The sequence below is a fragment of the Astyanax mexicanus genome, chromosome 7 (assembly GCF_023375975.1).
Source record: "Astyanax mexicanus isolate ESR-SI-001 chromosome 7, AstMex3_surface, whole genome shotgun sequence".
Classification (NCBI taxonomy): domain Eukaryota; kingdom Metazoa; phylum Chordata; class Actinopteri; order Characiformes; family Acestrorhamphidae; genus Astyanax; species Astyanax mexicanus.
In genome coordinates this window covers 40,002,445-40,020,483 of record NC_064414.1, presented here as the reverse complement: position 1 = coordinate 40,020,483, position 18,039 = coordinate 40,002,445, and the positions used below count along the sequence as shown (strand labels likewise).

General features: G+C 35.7%; 1 protein-coding gene across 2 annotated transcripts in view; it reads left to right on the top strand.

The window, feature by feature from the left end:
- The first annotated feature begins 958 nt into the window (after positions 1–958).
- LOC103041357 (apical junction molecule) overlaps positions 959–18,039 on the top strand; it is a 35,886-nt gene continuing 18,805 nt past the window's right edge. The window contains exons 1-6 of one of the 2 annotated variants that reach the window (XM_022664394.2): positions 959–1,372; positions 5,657–5,756; positions 6,376–6,544; positions 12,137–12,220; positions 16,736–16,846; positions 17,489–17,556. In XM_022664394.2, coding sequence (XP_022520115.2) covers positions 1,345–1,372; positions 5,657–5,756; positions 6,376–6,544; positions 12,137–12,220; positions 16,736–16,846; positions 17,489–17,556 — 560 coding nt within the window. In that variant the 5' untranslated portion in view covers positions 959–1,344. The remainder of the gene's footprint in view (positions 1,373–5,656; positions 5,757–6,375; positions 6,545–12,136; positions 12,221–16,735; positions 16,847–17,488; positions 17,557–18,039) is intronic. The other variant, XM_022664393.2, reaches the window with a different exon arrangement.

The following is an 18,039-nucleotide window of genomic DNA, read 5'->3' as shown; positions in this document are numbered from 1 at the left end:
AGGAATTGGCACACACAAACACCCGCCCATTCTTCCATCCTCTATTAAATGTGGTAATCGCAGCACTGGAAGACAGTATGTACTTTTCTTATTTTCTTGTTACTGAAGTGGCTACTGTAGTTAACACCAAGCTGTGTAAATAAATAAAAATATATCTCATTAACGAATAATAAAAGGATTAGCACACATATTGCTAGCACAGCTACAGAAAGTGGAGGGAAAACGAAGCTGTGTGTTAGTCTCACTCAGTTTCTATTAGAGAAGCAAGACATAAGCTCATAAATTCTTAACTATAACCTAAAACAATGGATTCTCCACGAAAATACTTTTTAATGTGTCCAACGTAGCGTAACTGCAGTTCACCACTTAGCAGTAGGGGTCACTAAAACTCAATTTTAGAGCATTAAAGTGCGTAATTGTATTAAATTAATCTAATACAAAGGTGTTTTCTTGTTTGTTACAATTGAATATGCGCTCTTTCACAGCTTTGCTGTTTCAGTTTAATAAAAAAATAAAGAATAAAACATTAAATGTGAACGGTGTGTCCAAACTTTTGACTGGTACTGTATGACAGGGTGGCCAATTTTCTGCAAAACTTTGCATTTGATCAGTTGCCAGTTTTACGGTTTTTCTGCCAAATTGGGCTTGTTTGTTAATTTAGTTGCGGGTCAAAATTTAGGGGTGGTGGGGCGCGATTTTCTTTTTTGGCAAAGATAAATTACAATGTAACTAGAAATCACAAAACAATAAAAAATGTTAAAGAGGAGAGAAGAGAGTTCAGAAGAAGCAAGAAGAGAAAAGTAAAAGAAACCTCTTAGTTGTGCTAATTATGTTACTATTAAATATTATTGACTGGGATATAAAACTTAAGGAAACACAATACTAATGTTACAGTATTAATAATGCAATACTGATAAATCCCTTATAAACAAAATACTAAGTCCCATAGTGGTTTTGCCATTTGCTTTAAAAGTTTGAGACATATTTTGGACTAGTTTAAGCTTCTGAAGAGCAGCTTTAAGACTGATTTTGGGATGGATATTTTTGTTGTTCCAAACAAGTTGAATTGTTTGTGGTGACCTCTTTTTTGTTTTTAAAACACACACAATTACAAATTACGTGATATTTAACCAGGACAGTGTGATAAGCTCAAGCATTGCCTCAGCTAAATGCTTGCCTTGTGAGAAATATTAAATGAAAACAATCTTATTATTTTTCAAATATGCGTTAAAACCAGGCTGACCAATCAGAGCTCTGAGCTCCAGTGAGCAGCGGAGGACCGTTAAGCTCGAGGCCACACAGCTAAACCTAAATCCGCAGCAAAGTGAGGAAAAGAGGCTAAAAATGACGGACATTACTGACACTGTTTACGGTATGTGTCCACTAGCAACTTTTCTTTAACCCACGTCGCCGTGCTGAATATCTCGGTTCGCCGTGTGGGCATGTCCGTGAGGTTTTTTAATGCAAATTAGGGGTAGCTAGCTAAAGCTGACTAATGTCTTTCTCACTGATGAGGAGGACATTATAGAGCATTTTAAGGAGCAGAAGGCAGCTGAAGCAGTTAGATAAACGGAAATAATGAAGATTTATAAGAGCTATGGCGTGTTTAGTTATTCGGTTGCATCCTCCCCCCAATATTTAACAAATATTAATCAATTTACTTTCTTTTGATTAATCCAATGTTAACTAGGTTAAGGCTACTGTTTTAATGCGACTTTCAAAATGGGATAATCGATATTTTACATCTTTACATATAAAAGCTGCCCCAGAGTAAATATCATTAGTTAGATTGAGACTTTGAGACATTTCATTTTTTTTAATTATTTTTTAAAACAAGTAACAAGCAGTCCCCTTCAAAAGTATGAAAAGTGTGAAATATGTAACTTAAATCACTGCCATTACACTTTTGAAATGGGCTGCTTATTATTTGTGAAAAAAGTAAATAAATAAACGTTTATATGATATGTAAAGGAAACAATAGAGTGCACATTTAAATGGTGCGGAAGTTAGCAAAAAACAAATGTAAACCGTAATCGAGAATAATATATATATTTTAAGAATAATGAGATTATTTTTTACAATATCGCCCAGCGCTATTTGTACTGTAATTTAACAAAAGTTTCAGAGCAAAATAAAAAAAAGTTTATAGTTTATTTGTGCTGACATTTGTATTCACTAATTTCTGTTAAGATAACCTCTTAAAGACTATCTTTTTAGTCGGTGCAAGGTGATTGGTTCAGTTGCCTGTCAGTCATAAGCCTGCGTAGTGGGCGGGGCTAGGAACTGCGGTCACCAGAGAGAAAGAGCGCGCGAGCTTGGTTATAAAGCTTGCGTCACAGATCCTTTAAAAGCTGTGTAAAGTTCCTTAAAGCAACCCGTCCTTTATTTTTAGTGACATATACCAAACATCCTAAGAAAATCAAAGGGCAGTGTTAGACAGGGTTCGTTCTGAAGATTTAAACTAACTCCTTTCACAGGTATATTATTTGCTTCTACAGGTATGTTCCGACAATTTAACCATTAATTACACTTACTGTTTTACACTCTATAAAACTAGTTCTGACCTGATTTCTAGAACAAATGTTAATAGTTAGGAAACAGTTAGTTTCATTTGTTACATTATGATACATTATAATTGTAAGGTTTTGTTGGGTTTCATAACTGGAAGGGTGGCTGTTGTGATGGTGTGTGCATTAAAACACAGGAGGATGAACAGACTTTAACTGAAGTGGTTTATTCACAGTGTCTTTCACAAAGATGCAGAGCAGAATCAAGATAACAGATGCATGGATGGATGGATAGTGATGTATGAATGAGGATAGAGTATGGTTTGAATAAATGGCTGGATGAAGGAAGGAGGGACTGGATAAATAAAAGAGGGAAGGTAATGAATACATGGTTTATCTACAAATAACCAAAAAATATAAGAATCAGTAAAACAAAATAAAAACAGTGCAACAAAAACAGTCCTCAACAAAAACAAACCAAATGAGCAAAACAAGGAAATCAAGCAATCAATCAAAATAGACAAATTAAAATAAATGGATAAAGTAATACATCAAAAACATACACAAACACAAATCCAAGGAATGTACAAATCCCTAGACCGTGCCAAACAGAAAAAAAGTAAAATGGCTGACAGTGACCTTATAAACCCTAGGCCCCACCTTTTCCTGCTGCAAAGGATTATGGTCTTTGTAGTATTCTTTACATGCTCCCAGGGAATTTCCAACAACAATATTGTCATGTGCTAGCAAAAGGAAACAAACATCAATGAGCTGCGAGCTGAATTTATATGAATTAATTTTTAAACTGGAATCAGTGTTCAGAAATGGGTCTGGGCTCTTATTGGTTAATTTGCCGGAAAACGAGAGAAGAGACCTCATAAATATTTGGACTAATGTGTTGCTTTCAATAGCCTAATATTAGAAGGCTCATGTCGCAGCCATGTGGTGTTCCTAATGAAATGGCCAAACACAGCTACAGAATTCGGCAGCAGCATCAACAACAACAACACAAAAAAAAACTTACCGTGGCCTGCCAGCTGGAGTGGATTCATAGTGATAAGCTCAGCTGCAGTCTTAACTCATTCATAGTTTCTTGGATTTTGACAATAATTAAAGTGAAAATTAATGTGATGTATTGCTCTGGTGCGCATGAATGCCACTTAACAAAGTGCAGATCATTCAGACTGATGTCAGATATGGGTCACATTAAAAAGATTGCGTGAACAACCTAAACTAAATATCAGATGCCACCTGCCTACTTTCCCTATATTTTGTGTATTTATCTTGATGTATATTTTGTTCTACTCTATTTTATTGTGTTCTTATTTTTATTTTATCTATATTTATCTGTTTTAACAATTGCTCTTGGGTGTAAACTGGATCGTGAGATCACAATTTCGTTCCACCTCATGTACCACATGTGATGCGAAAGACAATAAAATCTCCTTGAATCTGTGAATTTGGTCAGAAAATATAATTCGAGCTGTTCAACTGGTGTGTGAACATAGCCTTACTGCACCTCTATTTATAGTCTGCGTAACAGTAAAGGGAGTCTTCATCATCCACCAAACATCACCTGTTCACCATCTTCATCATCACCTTCATCGTAGCAGACTGTTGCAGCAACAGGCCTGGAAAATGAAAAGCACTGCAACAGAGGACACTCTGCCAGAATTAATTATTACACCCATTAGGTCACTACTGCAGTGTTATTCCACAGTCTATTCTGTGTTAATTTAGATATTAAAACGTAAATCAATGTTATGGCTCCACATGGGTGGAAAACAATTATAAGCAAAGAGCCAACTGGGTACTCTAGACTCCATAGTGAAGTGTTGTTAGGCTACACGTGCTCACCAAGTAATAAACCATCTGCTGGTACAAAAAACTCTGCACAAATTTAATCTGCACCAAAGGCATGTTAATCATGAGTTTAATTACTGAGGTAGTGTTTATGTGTATATATATATTTTTGTATATAAGAATTTGTAATCACTGGAGCTCAACCAGGTTTAATTTATTGTCATTGTTTCTAAAGTCACTTTATCATGCTAGCAAGCTTTTCAGGCTTAACTGCTAAAATGCTTTAGATGTTTTATTTATTGCTTTATTGATGTTTTATTTATTAAGACTAATATGTGAAAATAATGTGCATGTTAGTGCATAATATGTGAGTGAATGAAGATCTACTTTGTGCTGATGATCATAATAAGAGCTGTTGCTCAGGTTTGGCCTTCCAAAACTGCAGTAACCAGTCACACCAGCTGAACACAGATGTAGCCAAGTTTAAACATATACTGTCCATGTGTTTGTGTATATGATCTACTAAAATTTAATTGGTCGCACCAAGCAAACTAATTCTAAAGATTTTTATTATTTTTTTAAGGATTTTTAAGTCCAACAAATAATCCAATAAAATCAAATGAACAAAATGTTGGCTGTTGATTTTGAGCAATTGGAAAATTAGCAGAAAAACATTTGGATTTGGTTAGTTTTTCTCCCACTCTTTAATATATTTTGCTAACAAATAACCTTTAATGTGTGCACAAGAGTAGCCAAACATGAGGGACAAAACATAAGTGTGATGACCACACAAATGGAACAATTTGGTTTTGCTTCATGGCTATTCCATGCCTTTTGTAAATGATGTGCATAACTCTTGTGCCTTTTTATTTCTTCAAGTAAATTAATTATAATTTATTATTTAAAACATTTTAAAACTAACTCATTAACTATATTTGCCACAATATCGTCCAATTTCCTTGAAGGGTTTTTTCTGTTGTATTTTATGTGTACAAAGATTTGTGGGGTTACCAAAAGCCATAAAGAATACATCAGTCACTCTAGAGCATCCTCTAAATTGCTCCAAACATCATCTGGGCCTCTCAGCTATGTATGAGGTATCCATCACTGTGGAAAATGCTTCTATGATATAGCACCTAAGATATGTAGCCTACCACAGCTGAAACTTAGGACTTGAAACATATCAAAAAGATCACCTCTTGATGTGGTTGATCCTATTGTAAACTGATATTGATTTCTGACTTTGTGTGTGATGATGATGTTGTTTGCTCAGATCTCTTAAGCTTTTTTACCTTTGTCTTGAGTTGCCCTTCAGAATTGTGATGTCTCTGTCTGTATTGCTTCAGATGAGAAGGAGCTCCAGGCTCTGCAACAGGCTTACGATCAGAAGACCAAGGCTAGAAGGGGCCCGCTGATAAAGACACAGAAGCCTCTTCACAAGCAGAGGTTGTCTACCTACATGAAATGTCCTAGAAGTGGGAAAGGGTTTATGTGAAACTGAAGTGCTTGGCCAGGTCAGAGTGGTTAACACCTGCCCTCGCTAAGAGCCAGAGAGCCCCCTGCTCCGGTCTTGTGAGCTTTTGATGTAACATGGTCTAGAATTCTACAGTGCTCCTTCTCCTGAGCAATGCTTTCCCACTGAAATTTTATAGAAAACAGTTAGTTGGTGTAGTAGACCTGAGATGAAAAGCATTTATTTAAGCATATGTGTATAATCAGCTGTACCTTCTGAACTTCTAACAAGAAATCATTTTTGATATCCCTGATATTTATAACCTATGGGTATTCATGTGCCTGAATGTAAGGGATATCGTTAGTGCTAGTGGGACAAACCAGTGGTGTATAGCCTTAATTTATCTTATTTTTAAATCCCAATGTTGTGAGGAGTTATTTCAACTGGCAGTATAACGTTAGCACACAAAGCTAGATAGTGGGATCATCTGTGCAGAAGACTCTATCACGGGTCCTTCACCTTCAGGCCTTTTGAAATCATGTCTGTATTTTGTGTTTTTTTCTGCTTTTTCAGTTTAGTAATTCCATTAAAATATCACGTGTTTGTGTACAGCCAGCTGATTGGTTCTCTTGAGGAAGAGAGGAGGAGCCCAAAGGAAGAGCTGGAGGGAGTGAGCTATGCATTAGAGAGGAAGCAGCTTTTAAGCCAGTCTCAACGTTACAACGACATAGACAAAAGCATCCGTCAAAAGAAAGAGACCATTACTGAACTACAGAAAGAGGTTTGCTGTCATGAAAAAAGACAAAAGTTGTTTTGCTGTCTCAACTGTCTTGTTTTTTGACTTTACAGACTTTACAGACTTTAGTATAAGAAAGAAGTAAAAGCTACCTATCTCCGGTGCATGCACCAAAAATGGAATAAAATAAAATACGAGACCAAATTAGCTGTTTATTTGTTGAGAGTGGGCAGCTAGTTTGCTGTTTAGCAATATCAAGCAGATCATTACAGCAGTTAGAGCAGATACCAGATTAAAGAATGTGTTCTGTAAAAATTGTAAGGGTACAAGGAAGACTAAAAACAGCATTAACTGTCTTTCTGATCAAATTTAAGCTAATGCAACAACTTCCATCACTGTCAGGGCATGTTTCACACATTCGAATGCAAGTTATGTGTGATTAGGGTTGCAGCGGTAACCGGTTTCACGGTATACCATGGTATTAAAATGCACGGTTATCATACCGTGTGTGTTTGCTTATTACCGGTAAAACGCAAGCCAGCGGAGAAACTCACCCGCGCATGCGCAACTCTGCTCCGCTTCAGCTACTCGGCACACAGCGGCGAGAACAGCAGAAAGTGCATCAGACTAAACAAATCTCCGTCCGCCTAAAAAAAGGCTAAACTAAAATCAGCAGTGTGGGACTATTTCAGAGACCCGCCGAACGCACCCGAGGATGGTGATCCGATTTGTAATCAATGTGGCCGTAAAGTCACAGCTAAAGGTGAACATACGTCAAACCTGTTCTCCCATCTCCGAGAACACCACCCCGCCGTGCAGCGCAAAGTATGTGTTTAGTTTATAATTTTAATCTGAACACAAATAAAATCTCTTTGTAGTCGTGCACAACCCAAAAGCGCTGAGTTATCCGAAATTTGGGCACGTGGGTACAGGCGTGAAGTGCGTGCTACGATGGATTCACGTGTGTCCGTGTAAAGGTCCTGGCCGGACTGGATGTGAAAGACGCCATTCATTTACATGCGTTCATTTTTAAATTCTGACGTGCCTGTTTTTCATATGTTGAAGGTTTTAAGTAGTGAAAGCCTTAAAATAGAAATCTCTATTGTGAGGATCATGTCAGAAATAAATCCCCTCTTTCTGCAGCATCTGGTTATATACCAACTCGGCAGTAAAATGGACGTTTACAATAGTTGTTGATCAGACACTGACCCAGGCACAGTTTATCAGATATAATAATTTAAACTTAAATAATTGTACTGAATATTTTAAATACAGGATCTTTACTTTTTAGAGCACATGTAATGTGTGACACATGTGTGTGTGTATGTGTGTGTGTATATATATATATATATATATATGTATATATATGTATATATATATACATATATATATATATATATATATATATATATATATATATATATATATTTATATATATATATATATATATATATATATATATTTAATGCCCTTAAGAGTAGTGGAAAAACCTGGTTTCCTTCACAGTTCATTTTTTTTTAAGGAGACATTATCTATATAGTTGTTCCAGGTTTCTACAATAAATAGTTAATTGAACAAAAAACCTTTGTTGTAATTTCTTTAAGGGTCAGTTTAATAATATATGTAACAAACTGTGATACCGTGATAACCGTGATACCGCGGTATTTTCTGAGACGGTTATCATACCGTGAAAATCTCATACCGTTGCAACCCTATGTGTGATACATTTAAATTTCACCCCGCTTTATTATAAATATTTACTTCTGACTTGACATTTAAAGCCTCTTTGCTTTTTGGGTCATAGGCAGTGGATAATATCATTCATGGGCTGCAGTAACATCAGACAGTAATAAGGAATTAAGTCTGTGTGAAATAAGCAGCTAAGCCTGTGTGTTGCAATGCATTTGATTAAACAGGAACTGGGGTGGGTTTCCCGAAAGCTTCGTAACGCTAAGAACTTCGTTAACTCGTACTTAAGATTGATCGTTAATTAAAGAGTGTTTCCCAAACCAGTGCGTAACTACAGTACTACGTAAACTCGCTCGCAGATTAACGAGTGCCCTGACCCAGTCGTTATTTTTAGAAAGCTTCTTTAGGGGATCTCGACTTGCAGTTCAGCACCTTAAACACCAGGGACCGCCAATTTTGAGGGAGAAAAATGTTAATTTCCGTGGTTGAAGCAATTATATTATATTACTATTAATTATAATCAATTATATTATTATATTATATTATATTATTCCCCGTGTCTGCGGGTGCTCCGGTTTCCTCCCACAGTCCAAAGACCTAATTGGATGTTGGATAAAAATTAAAAACTGCCCCCTAGGTGTGAGTGTGTGAGTGGATGTGTCTGTGTGTCTGTCTGTGTCTGTCTGCCCTGCGACGGTTTGGCGGCCTGTCCAGGGTGTATAGCCTACTGCCTTCCACCTGATGCCTGCTGGTATAGACTCCAGCCCCCCGCGACCCTTAAAGGATAAAGCGGTTGACGATGAGTGAGTGAATGAATTATATTATATTATATTATATTATATTATATTATATTATATTATATTATATTATATTATAATGCCAACTTTGTCTGTGGCTTGTAGTCTAACTGGGCAAACCCACGAATACATTATTAAAATCTAGATTCCTGCAGATGATGCTCATGGTCTAAGCAAAGCTGCAAAGTCACCAAGTCCGTGGATTCTGTAATCAGGCTGTTACTGTGGAATACACGCAACTATACACAATTCCCACCAGCCCGGGAATTACAGCACAACACAATATATTTCCATGCTATTGGGAAAATCCCTGGTACTGTAGGTCTGGTGCAGGGGACGCCTGCGGTGTCTTTAATCACACCTACACGTATTGTAAAGGGTATCAGTGAATGTGCAGGTAATATTTAATATTATTCCTTTATCAGGTGCTTCTAACCAACATTGTGGCCGTTCATCTGGGCAAACTCTGGGGTGTGTCAGCTCGCAAATATATAAATACCAGTCAAAAGTTGGACACGTCTCATTCAATGTTTTTATGTTATTTTTTTTACATTGTCGATTAATATTAAAACCATGAAAACTATTAATTGACGCATATGGAATTATCTAGTAAACAAAAAGGTGCATGGCCTTCACAATCCCCTGACCTAAACCCAACTGAGATGGTGATTTAGGATGAGCTGGAGCTTTACATAGTGCATACTCCTATTGTTTTAATATATATATATATATATATATATATATATATATATATATATATATATATATATATATACACACACACACCGGAACATACGTATATGTATTATTATACTATTTTTATATTATTAATAATTATAATAATAATAAATTAATATTACTATCAATATTAATATTAATATATAGTATAATATCTATTATTATAATATATATTAACAATAATAGTTTTAAAAAAGTAAAAAAAGTTTAATGTTTTAAAATAGATTAGATTTTCGAGTATTTATTTAGTCATATGTATCTTTAGGATTATTTTATTAATGCCAAAGTACATCCTTTTGTAATTAAAATTTCAGAATATGTATAATGTTGATGATTACAACACATTTCTACGTTTTTAGGGTGTAATAGTGAATAAATACTGCATATTGGCAGTGTTGAATCGATGTTTGTGGCTCGATTAAGTGCGCTGTTTCGGGGGAGGAGTCAACAAAGACGTTCTTTAACCTCCTTCGTTAATTTTCGCTTTGCAAAGCTCTTTGGGAAACACTCGCAGAACTGGCTCATTCTTTACTCACGTCATTCGTTAGTTCATTCGTTATTTGCTAAGATTGATCGTTTTCGGGAAACCCACCCCTGATCAGTAAAATACCAAAAAGACACTTAATAAAGCTTCTTAGGAGCTACGTGTACATTTTGTCAAAGTGATTTAAATGTACGGAACTAATAAGATCAGCATAAATAATTTAATTTCAAGCACGTTTAAATTCACACAATCATTTAAATTTTTTTTTTTTTAATTGACTCTCAAATTCATGAAATATAATGAATGAATAAAAAAAAAAGAATCAGCTTTGAAATAGCAGTAATGTAGTATAATATATTTCCTTATTCTCAGTATTTTTAGAATATGTATCTACTTAACAATTAATAAACTTACACTTTTTATATATATATATATTTTTTAAATAAATTATGTTTCTGTTTAGACATGAGTAAACTGATAACTCACTGAGCTGATTGGTTAGTTGTTAGTTGTTATTTACCTCATTGTTACCTAACTCTGCTAAAGCATAAATAGATCATAAAGAGCAATCACTGTGCTGATCATTTATATACCTCAGCATGCTTTATTGTAGCCAATGGGGGAAAGACTTTAAAGCCTGAATGTTTTCTCAGTGTTTTATATATATATATATATATATATATATATATATATATATATATATATATATATATATATATATATATATATATATATATATATACTGTTTTTTCAATATTCTTTATTCCAAACAACACTGCATATGCATACATTAAGAACATTCATTTGCAATGGGTTTAGCTAGTTTTAACAACAGCTGTGGTGGCAGACCGGCAAAGCAAACAGCACATTAGCCTCAATCTAACACATCAAAAATCCCATCAGAAAATCCACTTACTTAGGAACGACACACACATCTGGATTCTTGTTGTCAAATTGTGAGTAAGTGCATCTGAACTGTTGAACTAAAATCTTGTTCCACAGTTCATTGTCAATGTTTAACAAATGAGCTACTGAGTATATTTGATACAAAATATGAATGTTTCAAAACAGTGTCTGGAAATTGGGTTGCTTGTATGTCCAGGCTCTGTGTGGTAGCTATGCATTAGTATTCCAGTGGAACCAGAGGGATTTGAAATGTGTAATCTGTATAAAGACCAGGCTACAAAAGCATCCAACACTCCTGTTTACAAATTCTAATTGAAATTTTCAAGTTAATAAATAATTTTTCCATTTCATCTCACACTGAGCTCTGAAGTAGAATGGCATCTGAAGAGCCTCTTCTTCTCTTTTTATTGATTCTCCTTGGCAGTTGCAGTTCTGAAGAAAGTAGACTTGTTTAGAAAGAAATAGGATGCAGTTTGATATGTATTGATCCACCATAACATTAAAACCACCGGCCAACTATTATGTAGGTCCTCTCTTGTGCCACCAAAACAGCTGTCAAATCATTCTCCTCAAGGCACCAAGACATAGCAGTATATATGTTAAAATCTGTCTACAGGGACTTTTACACTCTATGCTCTTTAATAAAGGTTGGGTGCCAAATAACCATAGAAAGCATAAAGGTCCACAAAAAATAAAACTCCATAATCCCAAGAAAGTAGTTCCTTTGCAATGTAAGGAAGCAAAGGAGAACACTGAACATTGTTGTTCAGTGTTCATATTCACAGCCTCCAAATATTCTCTGATGATTAGGATAAGCAGGTTATTCAAATTGCTTTACTATACATCTAAACACGCATAAAGCATTGTTATACCACATGGTATTAATGTAGCACGCTTTTATTGACATTTGCAGAACCAATAAAAATTCTGGTGGCCATTTACATTCATTTTAGCCTTGAAAGTAATATTGTTTCATATCACAGTAAATGTTACTTTCATATGTGTGTTGTTTGGTCTGAGCAGATAAATGAGATGCACAGGAAGATTGCAGCTATGGATGAAGACCAAACCAAAAAGGAACAGCGACTTACTCAACAACAAATACAGGTGTTTCCCAAATACCCACTGTCCTTATACATCTCATTCTAATGCTCTTTATCTCTTATTTATCTTAATGCCAACTTCCTTTTTTTCTATTGGAATAAATTTCTGTGCTTTTTGTTTCTACACTGCCTACATTTAAGTTGTTCAGTTCAGTTCAGAGAGAAAAAAATAAATCTTAGTTATGATCAAGACTCCTCTGGTTGATATTGTACAGCACAATAGATTACAAACAACACTATTTTAAATGGTAAATGAGAAACAAAAAGGTTAAGAGTATCAGCAATGGCAAAACCGATTATTTAGCACCAGCAGATGAAACTGGTCCATAGGGCAGCAGGATATATAAAGAGATATACAGCACAGACTAGACATCAATGTGCAGTTTAGGACATAAAAAAGGAGGAAAAACTAAATGCAGTAAAAAGATAAACCAGGCAAGTCTATTTTGCTATTACTGTGCTCGCCGGTTTGAACATTGGAACAATTATGGCAGATGTGGCCAGTAGACAGTGTGCTAACTGGTGGTCTGTCACAGTGGTAACAATTGCACTGTGGTAGTGATTCTGGAAAAGAAACTTGTTATTTGATAAAAGCAGTCTTTTTTTGTATTTGTTTTGATATCTGCTGTATTTAATTACAGTACTGTAGGGTTTTTTGCAAGTAATTTGTACAAAGTTCAGTGTTTTGTCATATCAACAAGAATATAATTATCGCAAAAAAAACCAAAAATTTGTGATATTATTATTTTAAGCACATGTTGCCCATAGTCCTCATGCAATTAGTAATAAAAAGTGATTCAGTCAGTAAGAAAAAATACCTCTGCTAGGCCTGCCCGCTAGGCAGTTTGGCAATAAACTTGTATCCTGTAATGGACGGTTAACCAAAACCATGTGTAAAAAAGCAAGTTTTCTGTTTAGATTTAGATCTTCCTCTTTGTTATTGTAGATTTTTGTGCTTTACATCTGACCACCTGGAATCTTTTTGGCATAAGGCAGTGTTATTGCTTGGTAAATCTCTCTCTCTTCTTCCTGCCCTCTTCTTTCCACCCCCTCACTAAATCCTTATTGTCCCTGGCTCAAACAAGAATAAATTAATTGACTTTGCCATCATTAATTAGATTGCTTTTAACAACCTATCACAGTCCATTTGTTGTGAGCTGTTTCTGCTCCTGTAGCTGCAGGCTGGCTGCTCTTTCTCAGGCCTTTATTGATTACAGATAAACACAGCTCTTTGCTTTCCCTCCCCACTATTCACTTCGTTTACTCCCTCATTACAACATGTGATGCTTTTTTTGTTGCTGTTGAAAGCAGCAAATTAGGTTAATTCTATTTTGTTGCCATATTGCCTGACTACTATAATTAGAACTCATTGCTTTTGAATTGATTGAATTTGATTGTCTTATGCTAAAGCAGCACATTCTTACTTTCTACTTTCTTTACCTGAGGGACCATAACAGAGGAAAGTATTTCATAATGATGTTTATGTTCTGTCTCTTCCTACAATAGAAAGCCTGTAACATACATGTATGCAACTTTAATAATTGAAGGCCACTCTAATTTCTCAGGTCTGAAAGAATGTTCTACACACTGTGTTCCTGATCTGGGAACTGGTCTCAGTTTTTTTTTGTTTCAGTGTGTTTTTGCCAGTTTCACTGACTACATAAATCAGCTTTTCATGAAGGAATTAATAATCTGCAGAATGAGGCCAGTTATAGAGTCTGTCCTAATACTTTGCTACAGAGCAGACAGAGGAGCTCAACCCTGGTCCTGGAGATCAACCACACATAAGAGCTCCAACCCTAATCCAGCACACCTGCGGTAATTCAGGTTATTAAGGTCTTCAGGAGCCTCTCAGTATTAGAGTCAGGTGTGCTGGATCTAGATCTTAACTAACCAGGGGTGGGTTTTCCAAAAGCTTTGTAAAGGTAAGAACTACAATAACTAGTACTTAAGATTGATCATTAATTAAAGAGCTCACTCTTAACGAGTAACCTGACCAAGTCATTATTCTGAATGAACTTCTTTAAGTGGATTCTGCTTGCAGTTCAGCACCTTTAACACTAGAGATGATGATCAATAATCGTTATTATCCTTGTGGTTTATTCTAGCTCTTGACATCAATGCTGCAATGAATGCAGTTAATTAATTACTGCAGACAACTGGTAATGGTCAAGGTCTAAAAAGCAAAGCTGTTGTCTCCATGTCTGTGCATTTTGTTACTGTGCCATGCATGCACCAATATATAAAATTCCCACCAGGACAAAAAATATATATTTCCAAGGCATTGGGAATATCCCTGGTACTGTAGGTCCATTTTATAGGATATATATATATATATATATATATATATATATATATATATATATATATATATATATTTTTTTTACATTGTATATTAATATTGAAGATATACAGGAATATCTTAATATTAAGGAATATCTATGGAAAAAGAATAAGATCTAAAATATAAAAGATATTCTGGTTTGTTTAACCCTTTTTGTCCGGCATATGTTCTTTTATAGCTTTTATGTCTTTAATATTAGGGACGCCAGACTTCACTGTTGAGCCTTCTGGAGGTGTCGTGGGCCTAATTCAGCGAAACACTGACGAAGGAAGGTGCCTGCCTGATGACCCCTGAGAAGAGCTTGCACTGAAGTTTGTGTTAGAGTTTGGATGAAGGGGATTGGTGTGGTCCTGCTCTTGTAATAATTTGTCTCATGAGTTTTTGTAGACGTCTGAGTACTTGGCAGTTGAGGCACGGACCATGAACATAGTTCGCTATGCTTCTGGATTCTTGTCGAGCCAGTATCAGATGGTAGTGGTTGCTGTGTTCTGCTCACGCAACTCATAATGTGATTTATTGTGTGTGATTGTGCTTAGGTAAGTGTGTTGTTGCCATAGTTAAAGGAAGTGAGCTTAGATTAAGGAGGGATTCTGTGTGTTCATAGGTTATTTTTTGGTAGGTCTGTTACTTGGCAGTTGAGGCAATGGACCATGAACATAGTGTTAGGCTGTGCTTCTGGATTCTTGTCGAGCCAGTATCAGATTGTGGTGGTTTTGCTATTATTGTTAGTTGAGTGAGTAGTAGATCCTGGCTGAGCCCTATGCATAACCCCAGCTGTTAGGTGCAGGATTTGTCAATTTCCTGTATTATATTACTTTAAAATATAAAAAAGAAAAAAGAAAGAAAACACACTTGACTATTACTGTATATATACATTTTTATTTATTAAAGCTCCACTAGGTAGGATTGAGATTTGTGCTCGTGGGCTCCCCCTACAGTTGTAGAGTGTAATAAATGTTTCAGGCGGATTAGTTTCTCTTTCTTGTTTTCTGGCTTTCACAGACATATTCGATCTCTTTGCAGCTTCTGCCAGAGTGTCTGTGTGTTAGTTTGTAAAGAATGAACCAATAGTCCTTTTAGAACTGTTAAAACTAAAGGTCGGAAAGCAGCGAGCGTTAGTCGCGGCCGCCTCGGAAAACTTACAGAGTCTGGTTTGAGCTCAGAGGAGCTCCGGCACAGACACGAGAGCACCGCTATTTCTCCTATTAAACCTCAATGGAGCACTGCAGTGAGTTTCAAGCTATAATTTTACTTCTTTAAAAATATCAAAAATCCTACCTAGTGCTGCTTTAAGTCATTTGTGTGTTTAAGAGTATTTTACAAGGCCCAGGTACATCTGTTTGTTATTTGAATTTTAGAATATGTATAATGATATTGATTAGAACACATTTCTACGTTTTTTTTTGGCCGTGCTATTAAATAAATACTCCATAGGAGTTCTTTTAACTTGTTTGTTAAATTTTGCCTCGCCAAATTTTTTGGGGAACACTCGCAGAACTTGCTCGTTTTTTTCTCACATCAAGCATTATATATTTGTCTGTAGTGATATTTCCTACAAACATTTAATTGCTGTCACAAAAATGGTATCACCACAATGGATACTTTAAAGAGAGGAGGAAACAATTACAAACAAAAAAACTAAAACTTAAGATTTTTATTAAAGGCCTTAATATAAAAAAGATAGACCTCTACATCCTAAAAATATTAACCCTGCAGCCTGATGGGACTCTAAACCATTTCAAAAATAAGGAGGAGATGATATTGTATAGATTGTATGCATGTTTTTTTGCAGCATAGCCTTCAATATTGAAGCATTAAAAATAAGCTGTAAGCCGTGTTATTCATAACCTCCTGTAACACAGTGGGCAGAGTGTGAACATGTGCATTGCAGTGTATTTTATACCAGAATTAGAGAAGGCTGATCTGCTGATACCCCACTTTGGTTCTTCAGGTTTTCTGGGGGGTATTGAAATGATTGTGGATTGTGGAGGACTTGAGTAGACTGAGTAGACACAATGTACACACAAACTGAAGCACAATGTTAACGCTGCTTTGAATCAGGGGTGGTGGAAACAGTGCATGTTACTGTATGGTTTAATATGTGATAAACGTTCAAGGACTTGTGATGTGTATATGTATGTGTTCATTGGTAACATGCTGTTCTAAATATTGTAGGCTACTAAAAAATTAAACATCACTGCAGAGAATGTGCAGCTCCGGCATGACATAGAATCCCTGGTAATAGAAAAAGAAAAGTTCCTGCAGAGGAGCAGCAAATTGGAGAAGGTAAGTGAGGAAAAAAAGATAATAAATACTCTCTTTACTGGTTTCTTACACAGAGATTTAAACTTTTTAATTTTAATGGAAAAAACTACTAAATATTCTGTGTGATATAAGACTGGGCCTAATCCCAGTTTAGGAAACTGGCCAACCTGGTCCAAAAGTTTGTAGACACCTTCTTATTTAACATTTCTTCTGAAACAAGGTTGTTAATATGGTATTAATAGAGTTTGCCTCTCGAACTTTAAAAGTTTAAATATTTTAGGAAAGAAAAACAGCACCATGCAAATTAGAGCAACATTTGTTTTGTATTAGTTTTTATAATCATGATTATAGGCCTAATCCTTGTGTGGGAAACTAGCCCAACATATCCAAAGGTTTGAAGACACAAGCTTATTTAATGTTTTTTTCTCAAATCAAGGTTAATAATAGAGTTTAAGTAGAACCCTGCTTTGCACCAGGAACAGCATTTGCACTTTCTAGAAAGATTGGAACTGTAACATTACTGTGAAGTAGTGTGTGCACTGAAGTTAGATTATTATTTTTAAATTACAACTGGCACATCATACTCATTCCCTATTACAGTACATATATATACTGAATTCATAATTCACACATTTAATGAAGTAGGTCCCTTCTAATCTTTAGGCAATCCAGGAGGCCGATCTGGAGCTTGGCAGAGAGCTCCAGAAGATCAGCAAGAGCGATCTCATCAGGTATTGTACAGCCACCTCAGTTTTTTCACATTTTTCACATGATTTACTCTTTTTTTAACCTTTTCTCTGTTAATTGACATAGTCTGCTTGCACAGGCTGCACTTTCCAAAGCCAGCTGTCAAGTGGAAAGTAGCTAAAGGAGGGAATCGGATAAAGGGCTATTCTGTTTGTATGTGGCAGTGATGGGACGGCAGGTTAATTTTCTTCTTCCCATCTTCTATCCACCTAAACCAGTAAAGACAGACATGGAGGGGGCAAGTTTCACCTTAATAAGTTAGTCTTCACTTGTTTATTTTAATCAGAGCTGCCTCAATTACCAGTAAAGAAAGGTAATTGATTGAAACGTATTTTTTTCTCTGACTACCTGTTGGTCTCTCTCTTTGACATAGTCTGCTTGCACAGGCTGCACTTTCCAAAGCCAGCTGTCAAGTGGAAAGTAGCTAAAGGAGGGAATCGGATAAAGGGCTATTCTGTTTGTATGTG